This window comes from Oreochromis aureus, linkage group 4, assembly GCF_013358895.1.
Source record: "Oreochromis aureus strain Israel breed Guangdong linkage group 4, ZZ_aureus, whole genome shotgun sequence".
NCBI classification, from domain to species: Eukaryota; Metazoa; Chordata; class Actinopteri; order Cichliformes; family Cichlidae; genus Oreochromis; species Oreochromis aureus.
In genome coordinates this window covers 6,864,453-6,879,067 of record NC_052945.1, presented here as the reverse complement: position 1 = coordinate 6,879,067, position 14,615 = coordinate 6,864,453, and the positions used below count along the sequence as shown (strand labels likewise).

The 14,615-nt window shown below is 42.1% G+C and overlaps 1 protein-coding gene and 1 long non-coding RNA gene across 5 annotated transcripts; one reads left to right on the top strand and one right to left on the bottom strand.

Moving 5' to 3' along the window:
* Positions 1-128: 128 nt before the first annotated feature.
* On the bottom strand, positions 129-14,020 carry rundc3aa (RUN domain containing 3Aa). 4 transcript variants are annotated; one of them, XM_031725869.2, is made up of 11 exons: positions 13,734-14,020; positions 5,772-5,899; positions 5,446-5,579; positions 5,255-5,340; positions 4,968-5,057; positions 2,851-2,931; positions 2,596-2,761; positions 2,353-2,510; positions 1,641-1,754; positions 1,434-1,540; positions 129-1,076 (listed from the first exon to the last, which is right to left on the bottom strand). In XM_031725869.2, the coding sequence occupies exons 1-11, from the start codon at positions 13,838-13,840 to the stop codon at positions 934-936; spliced, it is 1,314 nt and encodes a 437-aa protein (XP_031581729.2). In that variant the 5' UTR covers positions 13,841-14,020; the 3' UTR covers positions 129-933. The 4 variants fall into 4 exon arrangements, with proteins under 4 accessions (XP_031581729.2, XP_031581730.2, XP_039467321.1 ...); XM_031725870.2 differs by having other exon boundaries at positions 5,784-5,899; positions 13,734-14,018; XM_039611387.1 differs by lacking the exon at positions 13,734-14,020 and adding an exon at positions 9,612-9,767.
* On the top strand, positions 8,588-12,136 carry LOC116309299. Its single transcript, XR_004198617.2, has 2 exons — positions 8,588-8,737; positions 9,802-12,136. It is a non-coding gene; the product is annotated as an uncharacterized LOC116309299 (long non-coding RNA).
* Positions 14,021-14,615: the final 595 nt, after the last annotated feature.

Sequence of the window (14,615 nt, the reverse complement as noted above, 5' to 3'; positions counted from 1 at the left end):
GCTTAGAAGTTATATGATATTCGTATAATATATCTAACCAGCAGATGGAGCCACAGCGATGCAACTCCCTACTTAACATCTATATTGCGTTTGCCACTGTTCCTTCTAAGACACACTAAAAGACACACTTCATGGAAAAAGGCAATTTATTGCAACACAAAACAAAATAACTCAACGTACTGCATACGTGTAAAAAGAACATACTGTTGGAGATGATAAATTAACATATGCGGTACTTTAAGACTTAAAAGAATCCATAAATAGCTGCACAGATTTAAACCTACTGAAAATGTTTGTGTTGTTTGATTAGCCAGGCAGGAATGATAAGCACTTTCAAGGGTGACAGACCCTAATACCGTTCAGTCACACACTGCATACGTCTCAATGCTATGACACCATAAGGGCAGCCTGTAAAACCACCCACTTTATATGGATAATCTGCATCTCTTAAAATTATCATCACATCTGTCTCTGCATCCAAAGAGCTGCTAGTACTGTCTTGGTTACACTTAAAATGGAATAAAAATGGTCAAAGGTGCACAAATACACAGAGAATACCATGAGAAAATTTTTAAATAAGGAGCAAGATGGGAAGATTTAGATGCGACTGGATGCTTTGGAAAAGGTCTGACAAGTGTTCCCGGAGGCATTGCATGATTTCAGATGAAGGGATTTACAGATACAAAGAGGGATATGAAGAAAAGATAAGGTGAGGGGAAAGGAAACAACCAAAAGAGAGAGACTCTTTTAGCTTCATGACAACTTCACTCTCATATACAAAAATCCAGATGTGGTGTCATAACCCTCCTGTTGTTATCCCATAGAGGTGGCTATAAGATGAGAGCAGGGTTTTGGTAGGGTGTTTGGACATGGTCAACGCAGCAAGGCAGACAGGCTGGGGTTCAATCTCGGCTGTTGTTGGTCTTGAAGCTCCTAGCTGGGAGAGAGCGCGGGACTGGGTTCAGTGCTGATGTTGACTAAACACTCACTGGACTTGAGGCTTGCCAGAGACTTCGAGCTCGGTAAAGAGGCCAAAGAGCCGCAAAGACCCAGCATGGAAGGAGTATTATCTTTTCCTGCAGGAACATAACAGGGAGAACACAATAAAATTCAACTTATGATCATGCATAGTTTAAGCTGCCCACATGAGGCATTATAAATGGGCGTCAAGCTTGCATTTGTTATGAATATGTATGTCCATGTGTATGGGTGGCTGCTTCTGAAAGGCTTTTATGTAGCTGTGCAGAGAGGACGGAGCAGGATTATGGTTACTTTGTTAAGTATAAAAGCAGCTAATAAAAATCGACTCTGCCACTGCATAAAATTGCATTTTACTTAACAGTAAATACTGTCTACAAAAACAGAAAGATAATATCACCGCTAGAGCCACATTAAAATGCTCTACTTGTAGCAACCCTGAAAAACATTATTACCTGCAGAGGTCCAGGCAGCGTCGCCATTCTGCCTCCCGTCAGTCTTCTGTGAGTCAGAGTTCAGACTGACTTCAGCGGAAAGCTGCTCCAAGCTGTGGAAGCTCCTCCTAGTTTTCACAGAATATCACCAAGACACAAATATGTCTGGATGAGCATGCATTAAAATATATTTTTAAAAAAAGAGCTGTGCCGTTTATTTAAGCTCACCTGCGGAAGAGTTTGACATCGCCTTGGTTGTTTGTGATGGTTGACCACTGGTTGATGAGTGGGATGGAGAGATCTTTAGCCAGATGGGAGGAGTCACAGGGCATGAGGGCAGAGCTGAATGCAACACAGAGTAAAATTATTAAATTCCAAAAACTTTTAGTTTTAGTAGATAATATAATAGCCTGAACATCAAAGACAGAAGCAGCAAGCAAAAGCATCCACAGTTTGTTATAGTAGTCTTTAATACAGCTGTCAGTTAAATACGCAGACCCTGGTGTTGCTGAACATCTAGAATCATCCTCAGATTTTACAACAGATCCTCAAAACTAACAGACATCAACAAGATCAGTGAGAATTGTAGAAAACTGGGGATTGAAAGAAGCAGGTTTTTTGTCAGGTTGTGTATCTTTATATTATATCTATAACATTTAAATATATTAAAAGTATTACAGACATAAACCTTTGCAGTGTCTTCATGGGGAAAGCGTCAGAAGCCAGTGTAATAGTGTCTTTTATTCTTCTAAGCAGAAGCAAACTTGTTATGTCAACTAAAACTCAGAATCTAACTGTCCCAAGCTGTGAGGTTACATTAAAAGACTAGTTTTAGCTCCCCTTTTAAACTTGGCTCAACATGTAAACACACTGTATAATGGAAATCTGTGTGCGATGAAGAGCAATAAATGTAACGCCAAGCTTGTATGTGCTAACTCACAGTTGTGCCTGCAGCTCCAGGACAATGGCTTCCAGCTCCTTCTTCTCCTGTTGGCTCTGCACTGTCAGCTCCTCCACCTTGGCTCTCAGACGCTTATTCTCCGTCTCCACGTTCTTCAGCTGAGACTCCCGCAGGCGCACCAGCTCCTCTAGATAACCCTGAATAACACATATTGAATGAGGCAGGTAATTCTTTTCAGATGCTCGTAGCGATGATCAGATATGTAACGTTGTTATGAGTCACCTTCTGAGCGTAGACAATCTTAAATCTTTGTTCCATCTTGCGACACTTGTTGCTCCAGCTCTCCTCGTCTGTCACCAGAGGGATGTAGGGATGCTCAGGGACGCTCTCCTCGCTGTTACTGCTGTCAACACTGCGCCGGTCCTCCTCATCACTAAGGTAGTCATAGCTAAACAAGAGAGAGGCTGGAGTATTAATGTGACCCCATTCCTGTGCATGCATACATGCACTGTTAGAAGTGGCATGATGAGTGCTCACCTCTGAGTGAACTTCAGGTAGGGTGTATAATCAATCACAGCTGGGGATTTCCCATCCAGAGTCTCACCCTTCAGGCAAAAACTACACGGAAAAAAATAAAAAATAAAAATAAATGCTTATTTGGAAAGTGCTGTGTACATTATCCATTAATAAACATGCCTGCACTACTGGAAAATTTTATGCATTACTAGGTACTATGCTCAGATTCAGATGACAGCTTTAAGCCCACTATAAATACTGGGCTTAAAAAAAAAATTATATAGCAGACCTAAAAAGATGACATGCACATGGTAAGATACTTAAAGGGGGCCTAATATGCTCATTTTTACAGTAGTTTTGCAAGCAGTTTAAAACAACCTTTTATTTACTCTCTAAAACAAGCTGTTTTAGCTACTCTCCCTTGAGACAATTTGGCCAATTTAATTGGCTTCCCATCCCAGAACAATGTCAATTAGATCACAACATTAAAGACATGTAGATGAAACACTAAGACAAAAAAAATGTCTGACAGCAAACATTTATAACGATTTATTGGTTCATTAGCTGACCCATTTATTTGAAACTTTGGCCATGATTAGTATTAGTATTCACCACTGTATCAGTATATATATTGCTGTGCAAAGGCTTTGAGTAACACTTCATTCATTTACATTTTACTTCCAAGGAGCCAGACTTTTTGTAATTTTTGAAGTGGTCTTGTGCAGTAGTTTTCCAGGCTTTCTGAAGGTCTTTCAAAGAGAGTTAAGAGTTCAAAGATTCTTTGTTAAGTTGTGATGAGTGTTAAGTGTTTACTTAATAGTCAACACAACTTAACACAAAGAAGTGTTGTATCCACACATAACAGACAACTTAGCAAAGAACTGGTTTTAAAATAGTATCTTTAGGTACTTTGTTACTCAGACTCTGCTGCAAAAACACATAATTTGTTCCAGTTTATTTAATTGAATATATAAAAAAATGCCAAAGACAACACAGTTTTATTTTTGCACCAACAAGGTGATTCCCAAAGAGCTATTGGCTAAAAACTTGGTATATCTCAGCATGGTGGATGTGCAGCACGTCCTTCAAAATTATAGAAACTGGACAAATTATCTACAAGTATCTATAAGTGAAGCCCATAAGAAATAGTTAAAAAACATCCAGCAAAGACTTGACACAGAGAATGAGAGATACATCTTGTGCTCCAGCTGATCCGTCTACTGTTCAGTCTCACAAGAAATGGTCTCAGCGGAAGAGTGGCTGTCAAGAAGCCATTCTTATCAGTCAACCATCCTGCAGTGGCGTTTGGGATCTTGTCAAAACATTATGTACGCAGAAAATGGTAAATGATAAATGGCCTGCATTTGTATAGCGCTTTACTTAGTCCCTAAGGACCCCAAAGTGCTTTACACTACATTCAGTCATTCACCCATTCACACACACATTCACACACTGTACCAATAGACTTTGATCCATCATGCAACACAATCTGATTGGCAATACTTTGATTTTTCAGGACAACAATGATTCCAAACACAAAACCAATGCTGTAAAAGCATACTTGGATAGAAAAAACAAACAATGGAACACTATCAGCCATGGGCTCAACAGAGCCTGGAGCTCAACATTACTGAAGCAGTGAGGGGTCATCTTAACAGAGAAGAGAACAAAAGGCAGCCAACATCCAAAAAAGAATGTCCTTCAAGAAGCCTGGAGAACTATTCCTGAGGACTACTTAAAGAAATGACAAGAAAGCTTGGCTAAGAGAGTCCAGGCTATAAACAAAAGAATGAAAGTGGTCACAACAGACTTGAAAGTCAATGTGACTTTCAAGCCTGTTAGAATTGTACAAACTCGGTTTTTGCCTTATATCCTCTAATTCCATGTGTTTCCACCTATTTCCTGTTTTCCTGGAAAAATATAAAGTGATGAGGGGTACCTTAGGACTTTTGCAGGGCATTATATTTTACAGAAAATAAGGAAAAAGCATAATGAAAGGATAATAGCTCCACTTTATGATAGCTTACCGCATTCCACGTAATACCATATTGATTTTAAAATGCCTGGGCTGGTGTGTCTGTGCTTCTTTCAAAATATATTGTGTTCTGTATCACAGTCTCTGCACAGCTCCACCTCACCTGAAGTCAATGGCACTCAGTCCAATCAGCATGCCAGTCAGCACTGTGGCCTCCTCTCTCAGCATAATGGCACCATCATCATAGAACCTCCTGCCAAGTAAAGAGGTGATTATCACTTCCGAATTTCTAGTTATCATACTGAGTATTCACGTTCATTTTCTTATGAGTAAAACCCTGTATATAGAACCGATGTTTCATATTGAGATGCTGAATGTGAAGTGAAGGAAAACAGGACTGGGGATCATTTTAAACCAAAAGTTTTGTTTAAATTAAGAACTCAGTCAAACCTTGTTGTTCTTGTGTCCCTGAGAGCAGTGGACACATATTCAGAGAGACGTTTCTCCATCAGCGCCACTCGAATCCACGCCCGGCCCTGTAGGACGACGTATTAGTGAGTGGGAACAGAGGACCTTTTCTCACACTCATCCACACACAAACAGACACGCATACACTCTAGAGTGCATACAAATCTCCTTGCCTTGGCTCGTGATGTGCTGATGTTCTCTATGTTTTCGATGCTGGCGATGCAGTTGTTCTGCACCTTGCTGCACGCCAGCCGGATGTATTCCCAGAAGCTGCGCTGTCCATCTGAGCTGAACCAGCTGCCAGAACCTGATTTAAGATTAAAACACACCAATCAATCATTTCTGTTCTGACAGCAAGTGAAACTAAAATATACACCCACAGCAACAATCCAGCTGACTGTGTAATCGCACAATGCCTACTGCACTTTTGTTTCGAATATATTTCGACTGTCTCACAATCAAAGTCATATCAACTTTGTCCATCTTTCCTGTATGTTACCTGCAGTGTTACCTTTGAAGCGGTGGCTGAGGATGTGCTCTAAAATGGCAGCAAAGTTGATAAACTCCTCAGATGAGTCATCTATGGGCTCTGCTGTGTACTTTTCGAGGAGAGTCTTTACGGAGAATCTGAAATAGAAGTGCACCGAGAAAGAAAAATTAGACAAATACTGCACACTTTGATGGCATGTGTGAGGGGTTTGGACTCTTAGTTGGTTGTGCTGCACATGAAATGCAGTTGTGTACTGTAACCAAGCAGACAAATGTACTACTGTATTTGAACAACAGCTGAGAGGATTTTTTTTCTTCTTTTTTTGGGAACCACGCCATCTTATCATACTGAGGTCACCCCAATTGTCTTGTGTACTGCACAATGTACCCCTTCAGTGCTTTGGCAGTGTTATCATGAAAACAATACAATTAACTCCCTGTCCTTACAGCCTTTGTGCGTGCTGTGCTTCCAGGTCCCTTTGGGTCTTGTCTCTCTGAGGGACCGACGAGCATGAAAGAATGATCAAATAATTCCCTCCCCCTTATCTATACATTGTAGTGTGATCTATTTAGGGCAGCTGCCGGAGCTTTAGCTTGGCTTTTGACCTCACATGCTCACCCCACCGGTTGCACCACAGAAGGAACGCTATGCAGCGTGCATGTTAGGAGCCGGCATCCAGGCACAGGCTCGGGCGGGCTGCCTTGGATTCGATGGGCAACACTAGCATCACAGAGGGCAAGACTGCCCTGGCAGTGGGAAACACCTCCATAGCCAGGGGAAAGACTACAGTCTCCTTAGGCAACTCCTCCATCTTCAGGGGAGTGACTACCACCTCCATGGGAGATTCCACCATCCAAAGGCAAAAGACGACTGTGGCTCTGGGACGGGCCAGCTTCAGCCGGGGAACCACTACCACCTCCTTCCGTAAAGCCTTGACGTCCAAGCGGAGGAACACCTAAATGGAAAGGACCCCCGAAGCCAGGGCTAAGACACCCAAAGCAGCCAAGCAGTCCAAAAAAGACTCTAACAATGAGTGGAAAACTACATTTTCGTCAAGCAAAACCTCCTTCACCAAAGGCAGGGTTTCTATCCTGAGGAATAAGTACGCCATCTCCTGGGGTAAATACTCGATCTCCTGGAGCAGAACAACCACAATTTTGGGCAAAACCAGCATAGCAGTGGGCAATACCTCTGTTTCACGAGGAGAGACTACAAGCTCTCTCATCACCCTGACCTTCACCCATGGGACCAAGTCTGTGTCTGTGTTCAAAACCACTCTCGTCAGGGGCAAAGAAACGCACAGCAACATCTACTGGGATTTTCACACTTGAATCCTGCACATACTTAAAAACCCATGGATATATCTATGTGGTCAGTTTTAGAAGGTCAGTAGTGATTCAAAATCAATAAAAAGAGCTGCTATGTCTATGATGTGTATAAAAAAAAATTATAATGACCTGCAGATCTAATAGGTTCGCAATCAAACGCGAGCCGTCCCATTCGCAAAGTAGTGCTGAGCATGTTATGCAAATGTGACATTGATGAAATGAGGATTTATGGTGTGTTGACTTGGCAGGGAGGGGATGTGTGTGATGTACGTGGAGACAGAAGAGTATGTGTGTGCTTTTCATCAGCACTATTCTCCTGTATGTTGTGCATCAACATGTCCACATCGTTGGTTTGAATGTGCTATTTTTTCTGCTGATAAGACTGACTGATACTTTGCATTTCCATAACTAAGCTCCCACACTGCAAATCCAGGTTTCACCTCCAAGACTGTAAAGGTTGATCGATGTAACAGTGCTTATAAAAGTAACATGTCTAAACACTGATGAGCTTGACTGTTTTGTATGTAGACATTTCAAGATCTGTAACACATTAAAGGGGAGGAAAATAAAAACTTTGCATGAGTTGCAAAAAGTTCAGCAAGATTTCAAATGGATAATAAACACCAACTGAAGGAACCACACCCATATTCCAAACAGAGGGACGGCACAAATCCAGAAGAGGTGCAATCAAAGCTTCACATACATACGGAGAACATGAGCACATTCAGCATTCCTTTCATTTAAAACAACACGGTACAACTCATTTCACATATGGTGCATACAGTTGCACACAAAGGGAACATCTTACAATCACAGGCTATAGGGAACAATAGCTCAGAAGAAAGTGATGTCACCACAGACTGTCCTCTTTGCAACAATGTCTCCTTCAACCGTCCGGTGTCGTCGTGGCGCTGGGACAATCGCTTTACTGTCCCAGTCCCCCCAGATAGGCTGTGGCCACCTACGGCTGCCTCTGTCCATTCACAGGGACACATGGGTGGTATGTGGCCTTCCAAAGCCCACGTTGAAGAGCTCAACGAAGGCATTATGCGACACGGGGGTCGCACTATCCACGCTTAGCATTCTGGTCCACTCTGGATTGTAGCTGATGTTACTATTACTCCCGAGGGCTTGCAGAGCATAGAGTGCTGCATGAGTGTGCGATGCTTTGCGTCTAGTGAGTCCCAAACCCTGCCGTCGAATCTGGGTCAGGAAGACAAGCTTCTCCTCAATGGGCAACACCAGCTTCACGGAGGGGAAGACGGCCTTAACCCTGGGCAACACCACAATAAAGAGAGGGAAGACCAAGCTTGCCATGGGGAATTCCTCCATCACCCGGGGCAGGAGCACAACATCTCTTGGCTCCTCCACTATCACCAGTGGGAAAACCAAGATCTCACTGGGCAGTGCGTCCTTCAGCAGAGGTACCACCACCACCTCTTTTCGGAAAGCCATCTTCCCCAAACGCAAGACGCTCTAGATGAGAGAAGACGGCATCACGGGGTGGGGGGACTGACTCAAAATAAGAATCATCAGAGAGAACATATGGATAACACGACGGCATCGGCACTGAGAGCAAAAACTGGATTAAATTTACTTTTCGAGCCTTGACTTTGTCGGGTCATTTTGGATTTATCAAAGAAACAGGTTAGTGGCATCTGAATTTTGTCTGATAAAATGTTTTGAAAGCCATGTAGATCAGCAGATTAATGGATAACAGAGCTCCAGAATGCTAGGCTGGATCTCTTCAAGTGTGTTCTCTACTTCAGCTGGGCAGCTAAAACTGGCTTTGCTAAATAAAAAAAATCCACTTGGTGGGTATTGCCAAATAAGCACAAATATTGTGTGTTGGGATCGGGGGTGACAGCTTCACAAAATAATCGGCTTCATACTACCTGATGTTGTCTAAAGGGATCCTATCAGGAAGTTCTCTTCCTGATAGGATCCCTTCAGGAAGAAAATTAGAAATGTACTAATCTGTCTGAAATTTGAGATAATGAGTGAACAGCAAATCAGATTCACAGTACAATCCCTCTTTGTGATGCTTCCAAGTCAGAAAAATGCATCACATCAAATCTTTTCTCACTGTGCAGAGCCTAGATGCCATGGAAACCCAAGCAGTGGGTCTGGGCGCTCAGTATACGAACCAACATGTAACAGCTTCTCATTAGCAAAAGTTACAGCAATTAAAATCATAACAACAAAATATCAACAGCTGCAAAAATCCTGTTTGACCTAATAATGCGAGAGCAACGTTATCTTAACAGGAACATTATAGCAGATGATTGTAAATGAACTGAAGTCCTTTGATCTAAAGGGAATCTCTGGCGTGCCTCAAATGCAAATGGATGGAGTGGAATAGCAACATGTTCTTGGTACGATTTGACACTGAAAAACAACTGCAGGGCCTTCTGACAAGCTTCTTTTGTGCAACCTCTCAGCCTGGATCAATGCCAAGCCCACTCTCAGCTCTTGTTAAATGCCCTCTTGTTCTCCTTTCTCACCCCTCTACTGTACTTACAAACTTGCGTTTGATCCGCAGCACGACACGGGATAACCAAAACTGCATTCATCAGCAAAGACATCTAACCTAAACACACAAAGCTTCACATTAACTCTCTTGACTTTCATTTTTGTTTCTTTTCCCTCACAAGCATTTCCCTGACTACTTTCTCTTTCTCTGTCTTCTTATTTCTGTCTCTGTCTTCTAGCCTTGGCATAACCAGCAGGATCAGATGACACAGGTGAACTCCTCACTGGCCGAAGCATTGCACAACGCCAGCCAGTGCTGTTTATCATCGTGGACTGTCGGGGGAGGCGTCTTGCACTGGACTGGCATGAGAAAGAAAAGGCTTTGTGCTCTGAAGAATATTTCAAATCACAATTTGGGCCAAATCCTCAATGACAAAAAAAAAGTAAAACAAAAACCACACACAAAAAAAACAACTATAGCAGGGTGTGTCTCTCTTTCACCGATCCCCTCTGTGACCAAGTGTCCAGGAAGTGTTTCATGGTCAGAGGAGGTGTAGAGGGATCACGGCGTACGACGGACAGTGAGGGTGTTGAGCACAGAAGCACCGAGAGTGTGAATCAGATATTTGAGTATGACAGAGGGGTAAAAATGAGGAATAACAGGAGAAGTTAACAGTGAGAGGGGTACACAGATCAGCTGATGAGTGGCATCCAAGTGTTCAGCCAAACTTTTAGACATTTCTGCTGTAATTTCAAATACTTGATGGTGTTGGTAAAAAAAAAAAAGAAAGAAAAAAGCGTAGGTTCAGAAATCAGGAAAAATGCAAAAGAAGGCTGCACAGAAGCTGAACGATTAAAATTAGTGTTACTCCATCTGCACACGCAGCTTCAAATATTCGTTGACTCTCTTGCCGAAGCACGTCTAACAATCGTGCTTTACTACAGTCCAGAACATTTTATTCTCTTCTCTTGAGCCACGCCCCGGAAGGCCTCAGAGCTCAGCCAACATGCAACACATCGCCCTCCCTTCTTGCCTCTCTCCCAGCTCTCTTTGTTTACAGGAAGCGGCTGCATGGATACCTCTTTACATCAGACTTGTCTCACTCATCTTATCTATTTTTTTCTCAGGTTCACCATGTCCACAGCAGCACCGTTTCTCCTGTCACGGACCGCAGCAAGAGAGCTCTTAGCCAGACTAAAAAAAGCAGCAAAACATTCAATTTTAAACATTAATGGATGGAAAGCGCCCTTAAAAACAAACCAACACAAGCTGGTTGGTTTGCTTCCTCTGATCCCCAAACGTTTTGTCAAACTGAGCTCAGATAAACAACGTTAATCCGAGAGTTGCACGAATGTCCTCCACTTGCTGCAAAAAGCCACATTTAGATGAACCCTGTTGCTATTGACAACAGTCCAGCTCAGTATGATACTGATACCACTGTGGATGTCATAAATATCAAGTCTCTACGTGGCCCTAAAAAGATTTTTGGGTTTTCAGATACTTTTTGGGATGTCTGGCAATTCAAAAGTCCCCCTAACCTAAAAAGAAGGAGCATTCTTCTTACTTACCATTTAGAATAGCCATCTCTTATTATTTTTCTCTGTTGTTATTCTTTTTTTGTCCATTCTTTTCTCTGTAGATACAGCACGTCTCATTAAAATAGGATTGGTCTGTTAGGTATGACACTGAAACACCGAGCAAAGATCAGTCAGATTTCTGTGGCTGGTACTCGTGACCCACATCATACCAGATCAACTGTACACACTTTTAACCGGGACTTTGATGCCAACACATTAAAGGAATTGTTGGGAGTAGAAATGTTAATCTCTGCGTGTGCTGACTGTATGTTAAACATGTATGATGTTGCAGTAAGAAAAAAAAAGAGGGCAGACTTTATATATGCAGTAAATGCACACAAACACACTTAGGGTAAATAATAGCTTGGCCTGGTGAACTAATCAAGCACTAATGTCACAAACTCAGCTGTGGGAATGGCTGCATCTCAACAACCGCGACAGAGCCTGGATCCCGGATCGTGCAACACGATGCCCTGCCTGCACTAATGCACAGCCAGAGGGACGGTGCTGATTCAGGCTCTCTCCTCATTATCCGATCAGCGAGCAGCCTGTGAATCAGCTCTGACCTGAACAACATGTAAAGATCCAAAACACCATGAGCGGGGAGATCGGGCAGCAACTCGGACACGCCAAGAAGAAACTGCCCTCGAAGTGAACCTAATCAATGTCATGTTGTTCATTAGAAAATGGAGAAAAGTTGTTGTAGTCAGCATTACTGGTGGAAAGCTGTTTGAGATTTATTTCTGTCTTGTCCAGTTTGTTTGTCTTTAAAACGCTTAAATGATTAAATCTGTCTTAGCACAGCCAGGAGAAACTGAAAACAAAGGTGTTTTTGTGTCCCTGCTAATCCTTGTCTGTGTCCACTGTGAGAAGTTTTCTTTCTTTGCAGGCATGCTCTCTGTGATGTTGTGTGTTTTTGCCTCACTGTACATGCCACTAAAACGCAGGCAGGACCTTGGATATAAAGGTACTGGAATAAAAATGCTTGACTGTGAATCCATGTTGGAGTCCCTTTCTGTTTTGATTGGTGGTTTCTAGCACTACGGTGCAATAAATTACAAGAAATACAGCAGAGCTTAGACGCAGGATGCCACTTTTGTGAACGCTTTTTATGATTATAGTCAATTTGCAATTCAAGATGAGGAGTAGTACTATAATAAATTTTATGAGAACACAACAACATGATGAAAACAGCATTTTCCTGCCAGTCTCTGTGGATATCACATAATTATCAAATACTCTAAAGTAGGATAAGGTCACTATAACCTAGTTATGTCAGACAAAGGAAAATAATCAGCAGCATTTTTTACAAAATGGGTAGTTCAAGTTATTTTAAGGCAAAAAAAACACCTGAGATGTGGATATTTGTGGCATTTTTCTAGACGTATACAGTATTAGGTTTTCTATCTTTGGGATGTGATGATTATTTGAGCAAAAGACGTTTGAGGAAAAAAGCACCTAGGCCTCTGAGAACTTGTGATAACACAGTCCAAAAGTTAATTAGCCTTCAGTGAAATGAGCAGAGTCACTTTTACATCAGGGATGCCTAATTTGAAAGGTTACAAAATTAATGCAAGGAGGTCATGAAGTGCTGAGAAAAGAGAAAAGAAAAAAAAGATTTCTGGGCTATTTTTAATAGTCTTTCTATATTTATTGTTTCTATATGAATATAAACATTGGTCTCACGTGGAAGCATGCAAATTAGAGCCTCTGGTCAAAAAGGATGGAAGCTGTTAAAGCTCTAAATATCACACGTGATGTAATAATGTGCAGACTGGAACCAGGAGGGTGTTACATTATTGTATAAAACTGGACTTACTGTGCAGCTGAAGAGCTCTCGTTGTGTGAGCTGTCAGCTCACATATTTACAGTGCTAACCTCACTGCAGAAGACAGTGATTTATTAGAGCCAATCAGTCAGAGGCCATCTCTGTAGTGCGTGGAGGGTGGATGGAGAAGGATGGAGGGCCCCTGATGTGGGGAGGAGTCCTTGCACTGCCCCAAATGCCCTTGTCCAATTCAGGCACTGAAGCTCACCATGATGGAGGAGGAGACCTGCTGCTGACTGGCTTATCTTCCCTTCATCCCTATTCTGCAATTGATTTTGCAACACTCATCACTTGAATCACTTGAAGCTGCATTTCCTGCTATAGAAACAAACACGCAGGGGACTGTACTTTTAAACGACAGACAGAATTAACAGATTTACATCATAGCAAAAAAAGAAAGAAAAAGAAGCCCCGCAAGCAGTAAACGAGCATTTAAAAACAAACCCTGGATATTTGAGTGGTTTCTTTAAGTCTACTGTCTCTATCAAACTGGGTGTGATGACAGAAGGTACGTGAAGGTGAACACGCACCTGCCCCCTCCTTAACCCTCGCCTTTCTAGAAATGTGGCCCTTTTTTCTGTAATATTTTCCATTTATATTGCTGCCATTGTTTCACTTTGGGAATGAGCGCAGGGGTGGGCTTCTTGGATGAAAAAAAAAACAAACCTTGATCATGATCATACTGGTGAAAATATAACCCGAACAGCTTGCGAGGACAGGCTCCTACTGATAAATACGGCACGTCGATGGTGTCGTGATGTATACCTGCAGACCGTGATGAGGTTTTTTCGCTCCACGCAGACGCTCCGAGCAGACGCCTTTTTCGATGTCAGACCCATAGCCATTGCTGTCTGAATACAGCCCGACTCCATCCAGCGGCGGCCCCGGGGCCTCTTCGGGATTCGTGCCCAGGCCAGGACCTCTCCCTCCGTGGGCCCTGAGTCCTACAAACACCCGCCGTCCTCTGCGGGGAGTCACGGATGCTGCTACAGTCGCTGCTGGAAGAGGAGGAGGACGGGATCTAAGCGACTAGAACCAAGTTACACGTATTTATCAGTGCAACTTCCGGTTAAAACTTTCAAAATAAAACTATCTTCCAGTTTTCATCACAGATTCATTCATACTAGAATTTCCAGTCTTCCGGTGTCAGGCAAAAAAAAGTGATTGCTGATGTTTTTATGTGTTTGTATGTGTTATATCTTGTTATATTCTGTCAACAGAATTTTCAAAGGGCTAAATATGAAATAAAGAAATTACCTTTTTTGCAAGTATCTCGACTCAGCGTTATTGTAGCTACTCTGTGTCCTGCATTATAATCAATCCAGTCCTTTTTTGCTGCTTAAAATATCTTTTGTAGAACCGTTCTTTTACATTTGTCTGAATTTCTAAAGCCCTCTTTGACCAAACATGTTTATAAAAAGATATTTTTTTAACACCAATTAGACTTTTTAATATCAATTAGACTTTTTACCTGGAAAAATAAAGGAAGTCACTATCTAAGAGTAACTTAGCCAATTACTGCCTGCAGCTTCTACCTTGTGTCTGGTCAGATACTTTTGCAATATGTTTGATAGATTATAGACCAACAAGTCATTTAAAACAGTTTAAATAATTAAAACTTTTTGACAAGTATCTAAATTCCCCTTT